This window comes from Camellia sinensis, chromosome 7, assembly GCF_055761805.1.
Source record: "Camellia sinensis isolate YWXY chromosome 7, ASM5576180v1, whole genome shotgun sequence".
In the NCBI taxonomy this organism is placed as follows: domain Eukaryota; kingdom Viridiplantae; phylum Streptophyta; class Magnoliopsida; order Ericales; family Theaceae; genus Camellia; species Camellia sinensis.
This window is the reverse complement of record NC_138967.1, coordinates 19,545,910-19,568,404: the sequence shown is the minus strand read 5'-3', so window position 1 is coordinate 19,568,404 and position 22,495 is coordinate 19,545,910. Positions and strand designations below refer to the sequence as shown.

Genomic DNA, 22,495 nt, shown 5'->3' with positions numbered 1-22,495 from the left:
TATGTCGGTTAGATTTGTAACTATAAAATCGTAAACCGAACTACAAAATACTATTCAGCTATTTCAAAAATTAAAATTAAAATTAAATTAACATTAAAAAAATCAAATCAAATTGTACGATTAATATGCACCAAACCAAATTCGATTTTTACACTGTAATGCATGCCCCAAAGAAGTTGAGGAAAATGAGGCCACGTGACCCCTCAAATCTTGATTCAATCCACCAAAACAGTTGTAGTGGATGTATTGGCCACGTCACCCGGACACTGCATATGTAGACAAAATGAGGCCACGTGACCTAAAGACCTTTGGGGTCCAAAGTAGAGGGTGACATCACTACAACGGTTCTGTTTGGGAAGAGGCTTTTTGAACTTTTTTTTGGTTAAAATAGTCACAAAAGATAAAATAGGCTATTTTAGTCACAACAAACAAAACATCACATTCAATCCATAATCATTACACTCTTCTCTCACAAAAAAGTCAAAAAAAGCCAAAAAATCAAAAAGTCATTTCCAAACTAAACTTTTTAGCCCAGGCTAAAATAGCTAAAAAAGCCAAAAAGTCAACCCACTTCTCAAACCAACCCAACAAATTATATTTTTAGCAATTAAATTTTTAATCGTCAAAAATTATCTTTTTAGTCGTCAAAGATTTTTGCCGACTAAAATTCTTGGTCGCCTGTTTGGTCGTCGACCAACTATCGGCAAAAGAATTGGCGACTAATTTTTTTTAGTCGCCGAAAGTCGTCAATTGGCAACTAAATGTTACAGATCTCATAAGTTTTATTAAAATTTTTACTAAATGTCTTACATAGATAGAAGATCCACATAAATCTCACACCTATTAAAGACATCTGATAAAAAATTTAGAAAAAATTTTAGAATCTTAACATTACTCATTTAATCTTTTATTCTAAATGTATTTACTAATGTGTCATGATGGGGCACATGAAGGGTAACCAAATTTAATCATCTCCACATTACTTTTATTATGAAAATTTGGTTAATACTTTCAAAGCCCCGACATGTTCCACCTTATATTCGCAAACAATAAAATAACATTAAAAAAAAATGGTTACAGTCGATTTTGTCTTGCACCCAATTAAGTGGCTCTATTCATCCTATTACAACTATTTTTATTAATTTAAAAACATCATATCAAAATATTGTATTTGTAATAAAAAAAATACTTAATAACAAAAATCAAAAGCTCATCTCCCAAACATTTAGATAATTACCTTTTTTTTAAAAAAAAAATATTAAATTATTTCTATCTAATAAACAATAAACAAAAATTATATCAAACAACCTCACGGGAACTCACAAAGTAAAACCAAACAACCCATATGGGTCCAAAGTAGTAAAAGATGTGGAACTACCACATCCACCAATTCATTTGCTCTCCATGCCTATATATATCACCCTTTGAAACCCTTATTCACATCCCATAAGTATCTCATCAGTCAATAGCCTCTCTACATAGATCAAAGCTTATTATTTCCTATCAAACTTTTTATTTTCAAATGGCCACGTCAGCAATCATGCAGTCCGTCCTGGCAAGACCGGTGACAAGTGTCACAACGAGGGCTAGGTTTGGTCAGTTTACTCCTTGCAGCTACGTGCCATATCTGCAGAAGAATGCTAGCATGCAAGTGCGGTGCATGGCAAAGGTAGGCCTTGAATTGTTTTTGTTACCGTTGATCTCTGTCTTCTAATGTTTTGAGTTGCATGATTTGATGTTTAATAGATTTGGGAGAAATCTAACCGCTTGATTGTTTGAATGGGCAGTATGGTCAAAAAGAGGACGTGACACCGAAGCCAAAGGTAGTCGTAGTGCCCTAATGGCTAATTCAACTTCACCAAATCTTTTTGATTAATTTCATATAATTATCTACAAATGATATTATAAGATGAAGTAATATTTACCTAGGTTTAATGGTCCTTTTACCTCTTTACAGTTTTACAAATGTTACAGTTATACCCTTTAAAATATATATATATATATATATATATATGTATGTATGTCATCCTAAACTTTATAATTGCTTTTCACTTTACACCCTACAAAATATAAACTTTACACTTTTCACTTTATCTTTTTGTAAAAACTGTGCACAGGTAGTTAATGAGTTATTGAATTACTAAATTATATTACAACAAAAATATGCTCAATCAACTCAAATCTTGAACCTTTTTGAATTTTAAATATCAAGCCTTCACACTGTTTTAAGAGACACTTACAATAGACCATTAGGTCAACTGTCCTATTTGAAAGTGTAATGTTACTTGCAAAGTATTAAAGGTAACTAAATCTATACACCAAAAATGACATTATCAAATCATTTTCATATTTTTTTTTTAAAAAAAATTTAGCTCACGAAGCTAAGCGATAAATGGTCACCTCACTATGAAGCATGGGTACAGGTATGAGTACGTGTACTGATACGATACGAGTAAATCGATAAGATAAAATTAAAAAAAAAAAAGAAAAAGCTTTGCTATGTATGTAAAAAAATATTTATTTTTAACTTGGAGTAATGCGAAAATTAATTAAATGGATTAATTTGTTAAGATCTAACCTACAATTAACATTTAATGCCAAAAGTAAATATATAAATAAAAATTAAATATTATTATATTAAATAACTTACAAATCATAACTTAATTTTAAAATCATACTAAACATAAAACTAAAAATAAAAAAAGAAATTTAGTAAAATGAATTTTATCTTTATAGTTTAAGAAAATATTGTTTCGAATGGGTACGATACGGATTGCGTATATACTAGCTATGTTTAGTTACGTTAAAAATTAAGAAAAAAAAAATTGAATAAGTATTTCGTGTACCCAATATGTATGCAAAAATACTATACAAAATATCATACATCAGTAAATATTTGATATGATGACGATATATTTATCGAAATACCCATACGTCATAGTCCCCTCACCAAATCTTTTTAATAAAATCAACTTTTAAAGGGAAGTCTCAAATTTACAATAACCAGTAATCTTTGATTTTAATAGTACATTTTTAACCATGACAGGTAAGCACCAAATTCTCTGACGTGTTAGCATTCAGTGGACCCGCACCGGAGAGAATCAACGGCAGGCTAGCGATGATAGGGTTCGTGGCGGCGATGGCGGTGGAGCTATCGAACGGTGAGGATGTGTTGGTCCAGATATCCAACGGTGGAGTTCCATGGTTTGTGGGGACAAGCATTGTACTAACCCTAGCATCTTTGGTACCTCTATTCAAAGGGGTGAGTGTGGAGTCTCGTTCAGAGAGGATTATGAGCTCTGACGCTGAGCTCTGGAATGGGAGGTTTGCTATGCTGGGTTTGGTTGCATTGGCTTTCACTGAGTTTGTCAAAGGTGGAGCCCTTGTGTAGGTCCCACTTTTTTAATGAAATTTTGATTATATATGAAATCAAATACACAGTTTCATACTTAGAAGGGAAATAGAAAATAGTTGCATACATGATAAACTTTGTAAAGTTGTAGCAATATTAATATTGCAATAATTCCCTTGTAATGTTCTATTAATCAAATTTTAATGATATTTGGTACCAAATTATTGTTGTTTGATCCATCCAAAAAAATACCAAAAAACATGGATAAAAAAAATATATTAAAAGACAAATAAAAATGTTCACATGAACCATGGACACCAATTATTCTCGGCTTTCTCCTGATTTATTTTATTTAAAGTGTCTTCGTCTCATTAATAGTAATATAATTCATTGTACTTTGTTATAATAAATACTTGAAAAAACAAAAAGCCAAATTGATATGCCTTACCAAGTATATATAAAAAAAATGAGTCATGCTAGACACGTTATATTTTTTTGATAAATTACTTACTATCTTTAGTGTACGGGGAGCAAATATTCCGGCGTGCCCGTATTCCTTTCTTCCGAGCTCCGTCGATGTCCGATCACCTGCGAGCAAGTAATGGTGAGCTACCCGGCGGTATGTGGCCGGAAAAACCCTCCGACGGTCAAGTTAGCACACACCTTAGGATGGATAGAGAGAAGGGAGAGAGTGTTTGAGTGTAAGAAATCCTTACAGATGTGTTCGTGTGTTGCGTATGGGGGGCGCAAACATGCTTATATACCTTCTGACCCCCATATCCACTCCCAGTCGTCTCCTGACACGTGGCTCTGCTATCCCATCTGTCAGCATAAACCATGCCATTCACCACCTAACCTCAACTGCCTGACTTCGCAGCTGGAGCTCGGCAGCCGAGCTGCTCTTCCTCGGCCGTGTCATGCTTCATACTCACGCGCCTAGCCGGACAAACACGCGGATGACTGGGCTAGGCGGCATCTCGGCAAAGCATAGCCCGGGCACCTCCTTTGGTTGGCCTTCCTGCCGGTCAATCAACTACCTCGGTTGACCGCGCCTTTCCGGGCGCCGGTCTCTCAGCCTGTCTGGCTTCGACCATCCTCGGACCGAGCATCCTGGTCTGACCGGTCACTTCCTGGCCGAGCAATTTCTGTACGGTCCGGGGTGGCACACACTCGGTTCAAACTCTGCCCGGCCCAAGTTTTGGCTGCCCTTCTCTGGGCGAACAGTGGATCATCTCGGCCCAATGCACTGCTGGGCCCTCAACCTGATCGGTCGATATCTCGGCCCAGCTCCAGATCATAAATCACCCTCTCATTTAGCATTTTTTTAAAAAAATACGTAGTGTGATATTAACAAAAGTGTCAACATTAACAAATAGGGTTTGTGATTAGATAAATCTATGAACCTAGAACCTTTAACAAAAAAAGTGTTATTTATTTATTTATTTATTTTACAAGAGTTTAAAGTAGCATTACCACAAACTAGAGGGCTAATCCCTCCCAATACTAACTCCAGTCATATCAACTATGACCAAAGCTCTCATATCTTCTGGGGGATTTTCCAGTATCGCCACATGTTCATCTTGAGCCACAGCCGGCTAACTTGTCTCCAACTCTATTTCAGGATATGTCCAAGTAAACAGTTGCATCTTCTCATTATAAACTTTGTATCCTCAATAAGGACCATGTAAGGAGAGTTATGGTGACTACACCTAGATTAATAATATATTAAGGTGTTGTTTGTCAACTATGCATTTTAATTAAAAAGTTAAAAAATTACTATAAATTGTCGCACTATTCTCTTTATTTTTTGTACATCTTTTTGTAGAAAATCAAAAAGTTACTAAAATAATTTGTTTCCAAATGAGACCTAAGGCTCTATTTGGTTTAATTTTTTAAATAAGATTTGAGTTTTCAATTATATTTTGAAAGATAAGTTTTTGAAATGAGATTTAAAAAAATAAAACTTGTTTGGTTTTGAATTTTGAAATGAGTTTTGAAAAGAATTTTGAATTTTATTTTAAAATTGTTTTGGGTTTAAATTTTTTTAAATATTTACAAATTTCTTATTTCCACTTTTTTTATGGTAAATATTTTCTATTATAATTTTTTTTAATATGCACTGTATTTACTACATTTGTGCACTATATTTTTTTTAAAAATATTTCAAAAATTTAAAAATATATTTTTTATTGTAAATATTTTTTTATTTATTAAGATTATTTAAATATTTTATTTTTAAATATTTTTTATTTTGATTTTAAATATTTAATTTTTTTTAAATTTTAAAAAATTTATATCGCCCATAAATTATTTGACAAATACTTAAAAAAATAACAAAATATTTTTTCAAAAAAAAAAATTCTTCAAAAAAAAATTCAAAAAACTAACAAATAAAAAATAATTTTAAAGAACAAAATAATAAAAAAAATTGATTTTTTTTTTTAAATAAAGTTTTGGAAAGAGTTTGATTATGAGTTTTGAAATCAAAATTGAATTGAATTTTAAAAACTGTGTCCACAGTTGGACATAAAAATTAGATGAATTATTTCTAAAATAAATGAGTAATGATCCATCCCCCTTTTTTCCCCACTCCCTTTGACCCCCTCTCTCTCTCATTGGTCATCTTTTCTTTTTCTTTTTCTTTTTTTTCCTGCTCCACCAATCACCCCTGCCACGTGGCAAAGGGGGTGAGGGGGTGACCCCCAAAAGGGGGTCCCAAGCATTATTCAAAATAAATATATTAAAAAAAAAAAAGATGAATTGCGCACTTAAGATTCATACCCGCACCCAACACTAGGTCCATACAACATAGGCCACCAATACTCTACCCTAGTCCCTAACCCACAACTATTTCTAGCACATGAAGGCAAATGTTAAGATTATGCTTGATCTTGAATTGTAGAGAGAAAAGAAAAGGTAAAAGAGGGGGAAAATAAAATAAATTCTATTGTCTTATTTTCCTATATTTTTTTTTTTCCTTTCCCTACGCAAGTTCTTTCACAATTCTAAGATTCAAACACAATCTAAGTTTTAACGTGAGTATCACTTCTATAACAAAACAATGCCAGTGGCAGGACACAAGAAAGATCCTGCGCACCAAGAACAGAATTATTTATAGGAGTGAATCGGTCCGATAATCTCTCTCATCAGATGAAATTGCGTGTCGAGTGTGGCTGCTGGCGTCAGATTCTATTCTTGGCGAATCAGTCTTTTAAGATAGAGGCAGAAGTAGATAATCTCTCTCATGAGATGAAATTGGGTGCAGTCAAGTGTGACTGCTAGCATCAGATTCTGTTCTTGGGGAATTGGTCTTTTAAGATAGACGAGGCAGAGGTCAATCGTATTGATCGGTGTCAGGCCTGACGGTGGATTGGGGACATGGCATTCATCAGGCGATTGGATTAATTGGCCATGAGAGTGGTTTGCTTGGCACAAAGTGCCAGAAGGCTTTGGCGCTGGCTCCGTTATGCCTTACTTGGTCAATTTGACTGGAATATAATCATCAGATTTTTCGAGGGGTGGTAACACCAGTGTCACTTTTGCGTAGTCGTTTTCTGGGGTCTTGTATAGTTGGGTTTCTGGTGGAGTGGATCAATCCTGTCTGTGTTCTCTTTTCTTGATTTTATTGATTCTCTTCAGGGTTGAGATTTTAGTTTTTCCCCGATGGTAGTTTGGATGGATGCATTCTTTAGCATCATCTTGATGCTCACAATTTAATACAATTTGTCTCTTATTTATCAACAAAAAAAATAAAATAAAATAAAGAAAAAGGAAGAACAATATGTGACTTTCTTCATGTCTTGTGTGGGTTCCCTCCTCAACGTGCAGTTTCCCAATAAATATGGAGAAAGCTTCACCAAATTGAGCAACTATACTACGGAAAATGACTCAAGTAAACCTCTCTCATTCCTTACATGGGTGGTATCTCAAATTCAACTATACACAGAAAGGCCCTCTGCAATCTCTCGTATGTATAAACATAAAAAAAAGAATGAGAAATTTTTTTTAACTATTTATTTATATACATATTCACTAAGAAACATTATCATTTTTTAATGGGGTGTGTTCTGTCACACCTTTGACGGATCAAACCGGAACAGCATCCCCATTTAGCTCGACATTTTGATGCTTGTCGACTTCTACTCCTTCAAAACTATCCTGTTGGCAGCAAATTGAACAATCATGTCATGTCAAATTATAATCATACAGATTAAGCGTGGTTTGGTGTACATACATTTAAGAAATAAAAAAATAAAATAAAATAAACAAAAAAATTATAACGAGGTTAACTTTCTTAGGAATTCAACCGCAGCAGCCCATATGGCTACTAACAAAAGGGAGTTGATCTGTATCAGATAGCAATAATCCTTTCCATATTTTCAAAATAACTGTTATCTAATTTTTGAATAAGTATTGAACAGTAAAAGTTATGTATCCAACCGGTCCTGAATTTTTTTTTTTTTTTTTTTTTTTTTTTTTTGATCGGCAAAGAAAAATTTCATTAACAACATGAAATTAAAGGTACAAGAAGATGACATGCATCGAGAGAGATTCGGAAAGTACAAATTACCCCTACTACTGCTACTCGCAATCATACAACCAACCCCTTGGCCTCACGAAATTTTTTTTTTTTTTAAAAAATAAAAATAAAAAGTTAAGAAAGACTTAACAAGAAGATAAAAAACATGAATCCCCGCAAAATCAAACCACACTGCCCAAAACCAAGCTGCTCCCCACGTCCACCTGCTTACAAAATTTTTAAAATAAAACTAATCATTCCCAAAGCCCACACCACCCAAACACACTCTTTCCAACAACCCACGCCTGCAGACCTGCTCCTGACCAGCCTTCTCCCACGCCTAAAGAACTCTTAGCTGACCTGCTCCTGACCAGCCTTCACCCACGCCTGAAGAACTCCTTTTGTAAAATAAATTGATGTATATTATTGATGGATTTGTTACAAGATTGGTTGTTTATTACAATTGGTGAGGGGTGCATTATATAGGAGAGATATAGGTGTAGTAGGTGAAGTGTAGTGGAGGTGGTAGGTAAGGGGAGTAGGTGAGGTGGTAAATTCTAACAGCCCCCCGCAAACTCAAGGAGGATAGGAACTAACCAACTTGAGTTTGGAGAGAGTTACAAAACAAGAAAATACATAAAAATAAGAAAATACATAAAAATAAAAATAAAAAAAGATAGGGGACACTGTATGGTCGTGTCAGACCGTTGGGGAAGACTCTGAAAGGTGGTGCCATAACGTGGTAGAGGACACTGGATGGGTGTGCCATAACGGTGTAGAGGACACTGGATGGTGGTGTCATAACGTTGTAGAGGACACTGGATGGCGGTGTCATAACGGTGTAGAGGACACTGTAGGGTGGTGTCATAACGTGGTAGAGGACACTGTATGCTAACCGAAATCAATGTCGGGACAGTTTATGGGGTCATGTCGGACCGTTGAAAATGCTAACCGGAATCAATGTCGGGACAGTTTATGGGGTCATGTCGGACCGTTGAAAATGCTAACCGGAATCAATGTCGGGACAGTTTATGGGGTCATGTCGGACCGTTGAAGATGGTGCACCCTCAAAAGGCGTGCCCAATTTTATCAAAAGGCGTGCCATCAAAAGGCGTGCCCACTTTATCAAAAGATGTGCCATGAAAAGGCGTGCCAGTTTGTCGGCTGGTGGGAAGAGGAGCGCGATGCGCGTGGCTGCTTCGGCTATAAGACGGAGGCTGAGGCTGAGGCAGAAGTTGAGACAGAAAAACTGAGAGAAATCTCTGAAAAATTCTTCGTTTGGCTGAGAAAGATACGCTGTTGCCCAGAAAAATGGCTTCATCGTCTTCCCGCGGGCTGCTCACCCTCTTTCCCGACCTCAACGAGTCAACGAGAGAGAGAACTGGTGCGGTGGCACTGAAAACTCAACCAAGCGCCCCGGAGTTTACTCCGTTGAACTTTCCGATGCGGTCGGTGGAGCAAAGAATGGCAGTGCTGTCAGATGTGGAGGCCAACCAGTATACTTTGAAGGCATGCGTGGAAAGCATGACGGCAGTCACAAACTTGTCGAACCGGCTGCAGAGCAGGACAAATGAGGTGCAGCAGTTAAATTCCCAGCTGGCTCTGCTCCAACGCATGTATAAGGATGCGCGAGCAGAGATAAGCGTGCTAAGGGCAGAAAACAAGGAGCTGAAGCGGAAGGCCACCGTGATGTTCCGATTTGGAGGGCCACCATATGCTGCAGTGGAGGAGCAGGGAGGAGGCAACTTGCTTGGTGGTCTAGGAAGCACGGAGGCAACACCGTCAAGGGCTGTCCAAGACGGAGGCAAGAAGAAGAGACCTGCAGCAGAGTAGAGAAGAAAAATCCCGCTGTGGGTGTGAGTGGTGTGTTTGTGGGATTTGTTTGTTTTTTTTTTTTTTTTTTTTTGGTTGTAAAATGGTGATCGGGGTGAGCCCCGACATGAATAAAATGAAATGAGTTTGATGGTGTGCAGTTCATCTTCTTCTTCTGCCTTTTTTTTTGTTTTTTTTTTTTTTTTTTTTTTTGTGTGCAAAGAAATAAAGAAAAATAAATAAATAAATAAAAAAAAAATGTGGAAGAACTCCTTTTGAGGCGCACCAAGCCCGAGCCCCTATCTTGTGATATGAAAAACATTGTGAGTGGTGGAATATAAAAAAAAAAAAAAAAAAAGAAAGAAGAGGAGGGGAGAACCATGTGCGCCGGATGGGAAGAGGAATATAAAAACAATAATAATAAGAAGAGAAGGGGGACAAAAGTTGGTGGAGGGAAATAGTAAAAGAAAAAGAAAGGAAAAGAGAGGGTTTAAAGGAAGAGGGAGAGAAGAAATAGATAAAGAGTGAAGATGTCAAAGCTGCCATAATTATCGAGATAGCAGTCTTCCTACGGCAGTTTTTTTTGTCTATACGTTGGTGAATACCGGGAAGGAAAGGGCAAAAGTGACCCTTTGCTTTACATGGGCGAATTCAATTGGAGGAGTCTCACACCTGTCAGGAGATCATGGGAATGAACCATTCATCGGCGAGGATGGAGTCTCTGGAGTACTTCTACAGCACAAGACTGCAAAAGAGAACCCCCCTGTAACTGCTGCCATCGCGGCATGTGAAACTCAGAAGGTAAACGTGACTGTTTGGCCCGGCTTTGGGCTGTCTGAAGGAAGCTGTGTTACTGCAAAAGATGTGTGGGGTAAAATGGTGCAGGATGGGCAAGAGGTGGGTTTCTATGAAGATAGTGAGCCTGTTATAGATGGCGATTCGGGGAAGAACATTGTTCGGATCATATCCAAAACGGGTTGGCCCCAGAACGCGAAGAATCCAAGTTCAAGTGCATGCACGGGAAGCGCGCGATGCTCGTCTGACGGGTCATTGCGGGTCGAGTCGGGTGCGAGCCGGAGGTCGTGGATAAGGAAGATCCCGGGTTTGATTCGGTTGTCGGTAGGGGGTTACGAGGGGCCATCTGTCGTTGGACGAAGAAGATGAGCTGTATTGAAAACTCCAGCGGGCAGCAGAGTGAAGGTATGTGTAGAGGTCCGGCGGGCGGCCAAGGCGAGGCTGCCGCCCGCCGGTGAAGCAGAATTATTAGTTTCTCAACCTTGCTCTGATACCATGTAAAATAAATTGATGTATATTATTGATGGATTTGTTACAAGATTGGTTGTTTATTACAATTGGTGAGGGGTGCATTATATAGGAGAGATATAGGTGTAGTAGGTGAAGTGTAGTGGAGGTGGTAGGTAAGGGGAGTAGGTGAGGTGGTAAATTCTAACACCTTTCCCCAGCCTTCTCCCACGTCTGACATCTCCATTGCCGGAACTGCCTTGATATGTGGTATTTCCAAAATTTTCATATGAAAATGCATGTATCGTGTCATTACCCAAACCCCTTAACCGTGTCCATGCATCGTAAGTATCACTTATTACATCAAATAAGCCCTTTTACTAAACAATGCAGAATTGTAATTATGCTTCTAAAAGCAATATTTCACTTGCTGAAGATGAAGAAACTCAACCCACACTAAATGTGGATGCTAGGTTACAGTGGCCTGCTGCATGGCAGTCCTTTGTATAAGTCTATTGTGTCTACAAAAGCAAAATATGCATGCCATTGTCAATCCCTATACAATGGTATTTAGTACACATCAATCATTTTTGTGAAAAAAATTTCTATCCATATAAGTTCTTCGCTTGGATCTACAGGTCATGAGCTCAATTTATTATATCCTCCACTTCAATTTGTTTCATAGCAAAATATAACAGGCATCATTTTAATAGAAAATATTTCCGAAAAACAAATGGATAAGAAAACAAATCAGAAAACAAAAGCCAGAAAAGCCAGGCAAGTGAAAAGCTAACATAATCAAAAAGGCAAAAAATATATATTTCTCATAGTTTGCTCTCTTTATGAGACAAATAATAATATTCCAGATAAAATAAACAAATATACTAGCAGGATTTTTAGTGTGAGAAATAATCAGTTGGTCCCATAAGAACCAATGTGGCAAAAGTAGCGGAACAAAAAAAATTTAGAGTAGTGTTCCATTTGTTTCAGCAGAAATGTTTTCCGTATTTTCTGATTGTATGATAGAAAACAAAAGTCAACAAAAAAAAAACATGGTCCACAGAAAATAAGCTTATTTTGACAAAAAAATGTTTTTCTCTTTTGAAAGGTGGCAAACGTTTTCCACACCAATTAGCTTATTTTGACAAAATCATAGTTCGCTCTCTTTTGTTTTTCTCAATTAGCTTGGTTTGAATTATTATTATTATTTTTTTGGTGGTTGGTAATTCTGATGCTCTCACTGATTCTGTATTCATGTGGCTTCCCTTCTTGTAAAATAAGAAAAGAGAAAGAAAGGGAAAAAAAAAGTATTACTTATTATGGACCTCCTAGTTACACTGCTCTGTTTGTTCTCCAAGAATGTGACGGTCATCAAAGTAAGGCTGATTTCTGCAATGATTTATATTGATGCAAGATACTTAAGTTTGATTAGGAATTTGTGAATTGTCTTCTTCATCATTGTCATTGATCTACAACTCAGGAGTTTCGGATCTTTCCTTTTTCTACGTTGAGAATCTCATCAGTCATGCTGATCAACATTGACTTGCTGTCAAAGTAATAGCTTAAGAATGGTAGAAGTAGTTCCAAAATTACATAAAAAGTAACTTGAATATACCTGCTTTAGAGTGTGAAAAGCATGTTTTTTTGAAATGAATGGATATCCATTATTCATTTTAAAGCTCAAAGATGTTGTGCTGTATTTTTGCTTTGGGCCTCTTTATGTTCTGAACAGTTAGGCTTTCCCTTCTTAGACTTTTTGGTCAATTGTAGCTTCACTAGTGACTTAAACTGCCAATATAGCCTCCTTATTTACTGAGCTTTTTTACTTTGATAATCCTGGACAAAATTAATTTGGTCAGAAATAGACAGTTGATGGTTTGTGGCTGTTATGCTGGAAAATGGAAACCAGTTGAGCTTACATATTCCCATTATGGATCGAACACCATTTACAGGTTTCTGTCCCTCTTAATTTGATGGCATCAGTACTTTTGTTGGATTGCCCTTTTACAATGATGGTCTCTTATGCCGCTGCTGGGTTTATTTTGATCTTCAAAATGGCAAAATGGTGCCTTTAGTTATCTTATGTTCTTAACTGAATTTCACTAAGAATGTAATAATGCAGTCATAAAAAAAGTGTCCAAATTCAGGTGCATCTGGACATCCATTGGGAACTGGATATTTACATTTTTGTGCTCCCACAGTTTGGAGTGGATTTTACTTGGTCCTTATAGTTTTAATTGTAATGTATTGAACTTCATATTTTTTAATTGGTTTCAATTAGGTCCAACTGTTAATTGTTGTTAGCGATTTGGATGCAAAAATACATGCCAATATCAAATAACTTTCTTTGATCATGTGAAGCTCTCATGAATCTCACGTGGATCACATGGAACTGACGTGGAACTCAAGTGTATTTAATTCTTGTCTAAATTCTTAAGATGAAGTTGACCATTAAACTTAATATACACGACAATGTGTCATACTTGAAACTGTGAACACTAAAGTGTTTTTTTTAATAAAAGTTATATGGATGCAAAATTTGATTTACCCTTCGAAATATAATGGCTCAATATGCATGAAACTTTAATTTTATTGTATGAATCCATAATACATTTGAGTTACTGATTTCATTTAATACTAAATCCCCCTTTTACATGATTCCTGGTTTCCACATATGCTTTGCCATTCTTACTACTTTGGACCTTTATTCAGTGCTTCTGGGACTGTAGAGTAAAGTTTGGAAGAAAGCAAGCTGGGCCATTTTCAAAGTGCATAAACAAAATTTGTATACTGTTTGAAGTCCTTGTCCTTGTCATAAACCCTGTTTACACTAATAGTGGGGGGAGAGAAAGAGTCTTATTTAATTTTGGGTGAATTACAGTTTGACCCTCTGACTTTCCTTGAATTCACTTTGTTTCAATTACATAAACGTGGTGGTGATTAAAATTAATGGGTAAAATTTGTCTTGTGCCATAAATATTAATCACAATAAAGCTATAGAGATAATGGCAATACCATGATACTTGGTTTCAATTACAAAATTTCTTGGGTTTGTTGGTTTGTTATGTAGTTTTCATATGTAGGCTATAACTTGGTGTGCTTTTTGGGGGTATGTGAATGTCATTTGTTTTTATAGGTACTCAATCAATGCTATATTAGATGCACTGCTAATAAAGAAGCTGGCTACTGGGCAATTGTTTGTGGGACAGAAACTTAGGGTACTTCTTTGGTTTCACTATTTTCCATTTCTTCTTTTGACTAGATATCCGGTTAGAACTTCCTATTGCTTACAGTTTATGTTGTCATCTGAAGATCTGGGGAGCTGGATTAAGTGGCTGGGTTGGGCCTGTTTCACCTCTTGAGGTTATTACCCAGTTTAGGTTACTATATAAGTCGTTTGGCTAAAACTTCAATTGTACCTATAGGATTTGATCAAGTTTTTGCTTTAGTGTTAGGCATCTAGCACCGTTGGTCTTCTAATGCACATGAATGGGGCATATAGTGCTCATTGGGCTGATCGTTTGGGGTTATGTAAGTGTTTAAGTAGTTACGTGCATTCTTGTCTTCTTGCCCTTATTATCTTGCAGCAGCACATTTCAGTTTCATCTTGCTTGAACATGTTCTAATCTTTATCTCTAGGTAAGGGTGGTGGTGCTCCATTAGCATTTAGATGTATCAAGGGCATGGGAGGTCCAGTTCCTAGCACATTAATTGGAGTCACACGGATATACCCTGTTCTCTACAGGGAAAGGTAATCTGAAGTTGATTTTGCTTTTACTTGAAGCTTGTTGAATGCTTTTAATGTGATAGAAACTGTGTTTGTTTCTCCCATCCAGGTTAAGTAATGGGGGATTTATTGTGAGATCAGAGAGAATGGAAGCTAAAATGATACAATTATACAAACAGAGGTGATTCTGTCTTACCTTAGGAAGCAAACTGCAAATGCTAAATTGTTTGCCTTCTGAATACTCATTTCTGGCCTTTACTATGTTCATCATTGCCAGCTTGAATATAAATTTCAGTTTGTCTATAAATTTCAGACTAAAATGATTAGTTTATTGACAAACTAAATGATGACTTTTTTTACTTCATTAGTTTGGAGAAACTGACACTACAATGTCAATAAAATGACTTACTTTATTAGTTTGGAAAATGACAATATAAATCTGAGTTTTGACTTATTACAAAAAGGGTGTGGAGAAAATGCTAACCCTTTATTAGTTGTTATAGGTCTACCAAAATTCAATATTTTAAAAATTAAAACTGAGATCCATTTTTTGACTGACTTTGTGATTAAGTACATTAAATATATATTTCATTAACTTAAATGGAACATAATGATTTTGGATGCTTTTCATGCCCTAATTGTTTCTTCAGAAAATAAATAAATAGTCTGATTCCAATATCCCATCAAAACACATTCATCCTAAATCATCTAATTAATGACACATTTTTATATACAGTTGAGGATCATGATGGTTTCATCTCTGTGTCTTCAGGGATTGTTGATTTTTGGTAGCTTATGGATTGTTTTGGTGACTGCATTTTGCATTCCTGTTTCCAAAAACTCGATTAGAAAGGCCATGAACATATCTGCACAGATTATCAGATTTGGTGCTGTTCTATGTATACATTTTTCATTTTTGTTCAACAACTTTCAATTCCTTGAATTTTTTTTTCCCCTTTTCCCTTTTTCCATTTCACGCAGAGAATATCTGCAAAGGATGCCCTTGATGCTGAATATTTTTGGACTGACCCCTTACCTTGCGATCCTAGAAGGTATGTCTCACATCTTTCTTCTTCGCTATGCTGCATGAATTTTACTTATTGATTCATTGTACTGAGGAAAAGATTTGGTAATAATCATATACCTTCAACGAGACTTGGAAAATTCAGTCATAGTGTGCCAAACCTTCTGCATTTCATATGTTTACACCTCCAATTGAGGTTTCCTGAAGCCTCTCTATTAATATTTTGACTGATCTCCGCTTGTCAAATAAAGGTGTCTTAGTTTTGTTTATATTAAATTAATTTCCACCTGTTCTTTGATTGCATAGTTTGCCTGATGGTGTCTCAGTTTTGTTTATATTAAATTAATTTCCACCTGTTCTTTGATTGCATAGTTTTCCTAAATATGAATCATCACACGAGTTCCAGACAAAGAAAAAAAGGCAGCAGCAGCGACAAAACGAAGAGATGGCAAAGAGACAGAAATTGCAGCACCCACAACAACATGCTCGTCTGATTGCTTGTTTTTGCAGGCATGATAAAGAAGGGAATGCTGGATTTGTAGTTTTTGAGTTTGTGGATTATGCTTTGCATCCTTGTCCAGCTGTGTGGCTCAGGAACACAAGTTTTCTGATGAGAGCAACATCTTGAGAATGAAAGTGGTTCAGATTTGGACACTAAGGATGTCGCAACCACTGTTTTCTTAGGTAGCTATCATTTTAATCTTTTGACAAATGGCTTTACAGTGTAGGCCAATCTGTAGAAGTTCACCTGGATTTGGGATAAAGGTTAATTGAGATTTGGGATGGAATTTCACCCACAACTTGATTATAAATGTTCTGAGTTTGTCTCATTGTGTTGATTTATGGATTGACAGAAAAAAAAAAAATTGTGGATAATTTGTTCTGTATACAAATTATATTTATTTAGATATTGTTTGGAATAAATCCCACGCAAGCTATGGAACTGTCTTCCCACCCAAGCTTGTAATTTGCTAATTCTTTATTTAAATACAACTGTCATGTTAGTAGCTAAAAATTAAAAAAAAAAATGGAAAAAAAACTTTTGGCTACTAAATATTTAGTAGCTAAAAATAAAAATAAAATGGAGAAAAACTTTTGGCTACTAAATATTTAGTAGCTAAAAATAAAAATAAAATAGAGAAAAACTTTTGGCTACTAAATATTTAGTAGCTGAAATAAAAAAAGACTTTAGGCGACTAAGAATTTAGTAGCTAAAAAAATAATAATAATAAAATAAGATGGAAAAAATAGCCTTTGGCGACTAAAACTTTGGTCGCCGTAGATACTGCAAGTTTTGGCGACCAAAGTTTTAGTAGCAGAAAATAAAATTTTTGGCGACTAAAATATTATTTTTGGCGACTAAAAATATTAGTTGCCATTTATAGGACTTTTGGCGACTAAAAAAAATTTAGTCGCCGTAACCTTCCCCGACCGTTTTTCCGCGACAAATCTAGCGACCAAAATATTTAGTCGAGAAAAGGCTTCGGCGACTAAAAACCTTATTTTTGGCGACTAAAACTTTAGTCGCCAAAAGTGCATTTTCTTGTAGTGTTTCTTGTTTTGTGTGATGCTTATTTTTCTTTTAATATAAATGCGTTTTAGCCTTTCTTCTTCTTCTTTTTTTTTTTTAATAAAATAACCAAAAACTTCTTTGCACTACAAAAAAATTATTTTTTTGCGACGACAAAACGCCGTCGCAAATATCCCAAACGCCGTCTCAAAAGGTTTTTTGCGACGGTAAGTGGCTTTTTGCGACGGCAAGTGGGGGGTCGCAACAAAGGGGGTTGCAAAAGGGTTTTAGCGACGGCATAATGCCGCCGCCTTTTGTTTGCGACGGCAAAATACCTTTTTTGCGACGGAAAAATTCTATCGCAAATAACGCGTGAAAATCTGGATTTTTTTGAGACGACACTGTGTTGCCGTCGCTAAAAGTTTATTTGAGACAGCACCTTCTGTCGTCGCTAAAGGACTATTGGCGACGGCAATAACACAGTCGCTAAAGACCCTACTTTTCAACCAAATCCCCTATCTTTTGCAACAGTAAAGCTACCGTTGCAAAAAATCCTAGGTCAATTTTCTTTTTGAGACGGTGTGTGCTGCCGTCTCAAAAAAAAAAAAAAAAAAAACTGTATTAAAATTATTAAAAATATAAAAATAACTTGTATTAAATGAAAAATAACTAAAAAAAAACCGATAATTACATAATAATATAAATACATACATAAACAAAAGTTGGCACATAATGAAAATTCATAATGTTGTTCCATTCATAACAATACATAAATAAAAATTCATAACAATAAAAATTATCCCACGACATAATGTCGCATAATACATATATAATGTTGTTCACAAATCTAAATAACGTAAATCAAAACCAAAAGTTTTCATCATGATTCTTCCGTGGGTTACAAAAACAAAAGTTGGTCATAATCTTTACACGCCCACATTCCAAAAGAAGCAAACTGCTACTCAAGAAATATCTGAAAATAACAAAATAAAAATAATTAATGACAATATAATGGTGTTAATATTTTAATTACAAAAAAACACAAAAAAGTAACTGCTATATAATTACAAAGATAGTTTAGTAAATAATTTTGGCTAGACAGAAATCTGGCCCTAACTCCCAAACCGGAAACCCGATTGGAGTCCCGTCTTCCCCCACAAGTCTCTCGTGCCTAGGCGGTCGTGTGTGCCAAGTTTCGTGCTAAACCGATATCGTTTGGTGATTTTGGGGGGTCAACACCTCGAATTTTAGTTTCTTAAGGAACTAGTTTGCCTAGACCGAAATCCGGCTCTAACTCCCAAACCGAGAACCCGATTGGAGTCCCGTCTTCTCCCATAAGTCTCTCGTGCCTAGGCGGTCATGTGTGCCAAGTTTCGTGCTAAATCGACGCCGTTTGGTGATTTTGGGGTATCAACACCTCGAATTCAAGTTTCTTACGGAACTAGTTTGCCTAGACCGAAATCCGACTCTAACTCCTAAACCGAGAACCCGATTCGAGCCCCGTCTTCTCCTATAAGTATCTCGTGCCTAAGCGCTCGTGTGTGCCAAGTTTCATGCTAAACTGACGCCGTTGGGTGATTTTGGGGCAGCAACACCTCGAATTCAAGTTTCTTAATAAATTAGTTTGCCTAGACCGAAATTCGGCTCTAACTCCCAATCCGAGTACCCAATTCGAGTCCCGTCCTCTCCCACAAGTCTCTCGTGCCTAGGCGGTCGTGTGTGCCAAGTTTCGTGCTAAACCGACGCCGTTTGGTGATTTTGGGGCGTTAACACCTCGAATTCAAGTTTCTTAAGGAACTAGTTTGCCTAAAGTGAAATCCGGCTCTAACTCCCAAACCGGGAACCCGATTAGAGTCCCATCTTCTCTCACAAGTCTCTCGTGCCTAGGTGGTTGTGTGTGCCAAGTTTCGTGCTAAACCGACGTCGTTTGGTGATTTTGGGGCGTCAACACCTCAAATTCAAGTTTCTTAAGGAACCAGTTTGCCTAGACCGAAATCCGGCTCTAACTCCCAAGCCAGGAACCCGATTCGAGTTCCGTCTTCTCCCACAAGTCTCTCGTGCTTAGGTGGTCGTGTGTGCCAAGTTTCGTGATAAACCGACGCCATTTGGTGACTTTGGGGCGTCAACACCTCGAATTCATGTTTCTTAAGGAATTAGTTTGCCTAGACCGAAATTTGGCTCTAACTCCCAAACCGGGAACCCGATTGGGGTCCCGTCTTCTCCCACAAGTCTCTCGTGCATAGGCGGTCGTGTGTGCCAAGTTTCGTGCTAAACCGACGCCGTTTGGTGATTTTGGGACGTTAACACCTCGAATTCAAGTTTCTTAAGGAACTAGTTTGCCTAAAGTGAAATCCAGCTCTAACTCCCAAACCGGAAACCCGATTGGAGTCATGTCTTCTCCCACAAGTCTCTCATGCCTAGGCGATCTTGTGTGCCAAGTTTCGTGCTAAACCGACGCCGTTTGGTGATTTTGGGGCATCAACACCTCGAATTCAAGTTTCTTAAGGAACTAGTTTGCCTAGACCGAAATCCGACTCTAACTCCCAAACTAGGAACCTGATTCGAGCCCCGTCTTCTCCCATAAGTCTCTCGTGCCTAGGCAGTTGTGTGTGCCAAGTTTCGTGCTAAATCGACGCCGTTTGGTGATTTTGGGGCTTTAACACCTCGAATTCAAGTTTCTTAAGGAACTAGTTTGTCTAAAGTGAAATCCGGCTCTAACTCCCAAGCCGTGAACCCGATTGGAGTTTCGTCTTCTCCCACAAGTCTCTCGTGCCTAGGCAGTCGTGTGTTCCAAGTTTTGTGCTAAACCGACGCTGTTTGGTGATTTTGGAGTGTCAACACCTCGTATTCAAGTTTTTTAAGGAACTAGTTTGCCTAGACCGAAATCCGACTCTAACTTCCAAACCGGGAACCTGATTTGAGCCCCGTCTTCTCCCACAGGTCTGTCGTGCCTAGGCGGTCATGTGTGCCAAGTTTCGTGCTAAATCGACGTCGTTTGGTGATTTGGAGGCGTTAACACGTCGAATTCTAATTTCTTAAGGAACTAGTTTGCCTAAAGTGAAATCCGACTTTAACTCCCAAACCGGGAACCCGACTGGAGTCCTGTCTTCTCCCACAAGTCTCTCGTGCCTAGGCGGTCGTGTGTGCCAAGTTTCGTGCTAAACTGACGCCGTTTGGTGATTTTGGGGCGTCAACACCTCAAATTCAAGTTTCTTAAAGAACTAGTTTGCCTAGACCGAAATCCGACTCTAACTCCCAAACCAAGAACCTGATTCGAGCCCCGTCTTCTCCCATAAGTCTCTCGTGCCTAGGTAGTTGTGTGTGCCAAGTTTCGTGCTAAACCGACGCCGTTTGGTGATTTTGGGGCGTTAACACCTCGAATTCAAGTTTCTTAAAGAACTAGTTTGCCTAAAGTGAAATCCGGCTCTAACTCCCAAATCGGGAACCCGATTGGAGTCCCGTCCTCTCTCACAAGTCTCTCGTACCTAGGCGGTCGTGTGTGCCAAGTTTCGTGCTAAATCCAGCTCTAACTCCCAATCCGGGAATCCAATTTGAGTCCCGTCTTCTTCCACAAGTCTCTTAACTTAGAATGTAAAGAATGCAAAGATACATTTTATACCTGATCTTCTGGTGGTGGTGTATATCAATTCTCGTCTTCTACAGATTCCCTAAACGCCCGTTGGCCACTCGATGCATCAGGAACCTATGATAGTCAATGCATAATGTGTTAATCATATTCGAATTTTATACATAATGTTGTGTGAAAATTGAACTATCAAACAATTTAATTTATGTCGAACCTGTCTGTTGGGATCCACACTCGCCCCCTGTGACATAAAACCCATCATCTCAGCTCTCATCTACTGTAAATGCGTAGAGAACTCTGCTCGCAGCTGTTCTCTCAACTCATCCCTTAGCTCCACACGAACCTGCTGGGTGATCTGAACAATAGTCGATGGCTGGGGTGTTGACTGTGATGGCCTAGCACCATCTTTATACACCGCTCTCTGAGGCACAGTTCTCCCGTATGTGCGACAATATCCATGTCCGTCATGACCTATCAACTCATGGAAAATGGCATTCCTAGCCTTCAAAGTTCGACAATCCTCAGGTAGCATAGAGAGTTGACGATTAAACTCATCCTATATTGAATAAGACATACAAGTATATGCCAAATTAAGATGGTTGACACACACAAAATAAAAAATAAACTTTAAATACAATCAAAGGTGTTTGGAAACTACCAAGGTCTGGATAACCTCTGGGTCATCTGCTCTACGTGTCATAAGTCAAACATTCATCTTATCAGTAGACTCTCCCTTATTGGTCATTTACATTTTTTTTGAAATATGAAAATTAGAATCCAAATAATTTGCAAATACAATGTTTATTTATATACAAAAATAAAAAAATAAAATATAAACCTCATGCCGTATCTGAGCGAAAGTAGTACGCCTTGTGGTATGAGCTATGCCGTGAGCTCGTCGATTTTTAGTGTTCCTAGTTGCAATTTTCTATAACATGTTCAACAAATGTAAGTATATAAATATGATTTGTATGTTTACATATCATAAATATAACTTATTTGTATACCTCAGCATTGGAAGTACGCCAATACTCCACAAGTTCTTCCCACTGGCTTGGCACAATGTGCAAAGGAACATCATCCTTCAGATTAGGATCAGAACTTCTAGGCTTGAAATACTTAGCCTTAATCTTATTCTTGTGATCCTTCCATATGCTGTTACAATTTTTCATGCGGATTGGCTTGTACTCCTCTGGACATATATTCAAATTGTCCTATGAAACACAATTTTAAAGTTTAAATAATAATAACACAATTTTGGAATTCAAATTTTTGGACAAAAATATACTTTTACCTTCACATCCTTCCAGATAGCATCAACAATATCATCAGGCACATTGTTCCAATCAAGAAAAGTAAGAGGAACAATGTTACCATTCCGCACAATAATGCCAAGTTGAGTAGTTAACTTAGACACGTTATCCTCTATTGGGCAGTAATTTTCATCAAATTGTATGTCCGGCTTTGTACCAGTACCCCACTCCCTAATGCCCTTGGCACATCCTCTACCACGCCTAGTCGAGGTTGATGAAGAACTAACATGACCTACGAGATACAATAACAATAAACAATAAGCAATGATAATAAACAAATGCAAATTTAAATAATGTGAATACAAATCGAATTCTTATACCTGAGGTGGGCTATGAAGAAGTCGAAGGGTTTGCAAAATACAATGAGAATAAACAAGTTACATATAATGAGAATAAATAAATGTATGTTT

At 37.2% G+C, this 22,495-nt stretch overlaps 2 protein-coding genes across 5 annotated transcripts; both read left to right on the top strand.

Moving 5' to 3' along the window:
* Positions 1–1,433: 1,433 nt before the first annotated feature.
* LOC145794991 (early light-induced protein 1, chloroplastic-like) lies at positions 1,434–3,584 on the top strand. 2 transcript variants are annotated; one of them, XM_082877550.1, is made up of 3 exons: positions 1,436–1,669; positions 1,788–1,823; positions 3,047–3,584. In XM_082877550.1, the coding sequence occupies exons 1-3, from the start codon at positions 1,523–1,525 to the stop codon at positions 3,389–3,391; spliced, it is 528 nt and encodes a 175-aa protein (XP_082733676.1). In that variant the 5' UTR covers positions 1,436–1,522; the 3' UTR covers positions 3,392–3,584. The 2 variants fall into 2 exon arrangements, with proteins under 2 accessions (XP_082733677.1, XP_082733676.1); XM_082877551.1 differs by lacking the exon at positions 1,788–1,823 and having other exon boundaries at positions 1,434–1,669.
* An 8,548-nt stretch (positions 3,585–12,132) lies between these two features.
* LOC114277002 (protein BREAST CANCER SUSCEPTIBILITY 2 homolog B-like) lies at positions 12,133–16,659 on the top strand. 3 transcript variants are annotated; one of them, XR_014335042.1, is made up of 7 exons: positions 12,133–14,288; positions 14,375–14,456; positions 14,565–14,676; positions 14,762–14,833; positions 15,425–15,539; positions 15,634–15,704; positions 16,049–16,659. XR_014335042.1 is itself a non-coding variant. In XM_082877545.1 (6 exons), exons 2-6 carry the CDS (start codon positions 14,405–14,407, stop codon positions 16,168–16,170), a joined length of 429 nt encoding a protein of 142 aa, XP_082733671.1. In that variant the 5' UTR covers positions 14,105–14,288; positions 14,375–14,404; the 3' UTR covers positions 16,171–16,646. The 3 variants fall into 3 exon arrangements, 1 of the variants encoding a protein (XP_082733671.1); XR_014335041.1 differs by having other exon boundaries at positions 15,425–15,704; positions 16,049–16,656; XM_082877545.1 differs by lacking the exon at positions 15,425–15,539 and having other exon boundaries at positions 14,105–14,288; positions 16,049–16,646.
* The last annotated feature ends 5,836 nt before the right edge of the window (positions 16,660–22,495 follow it).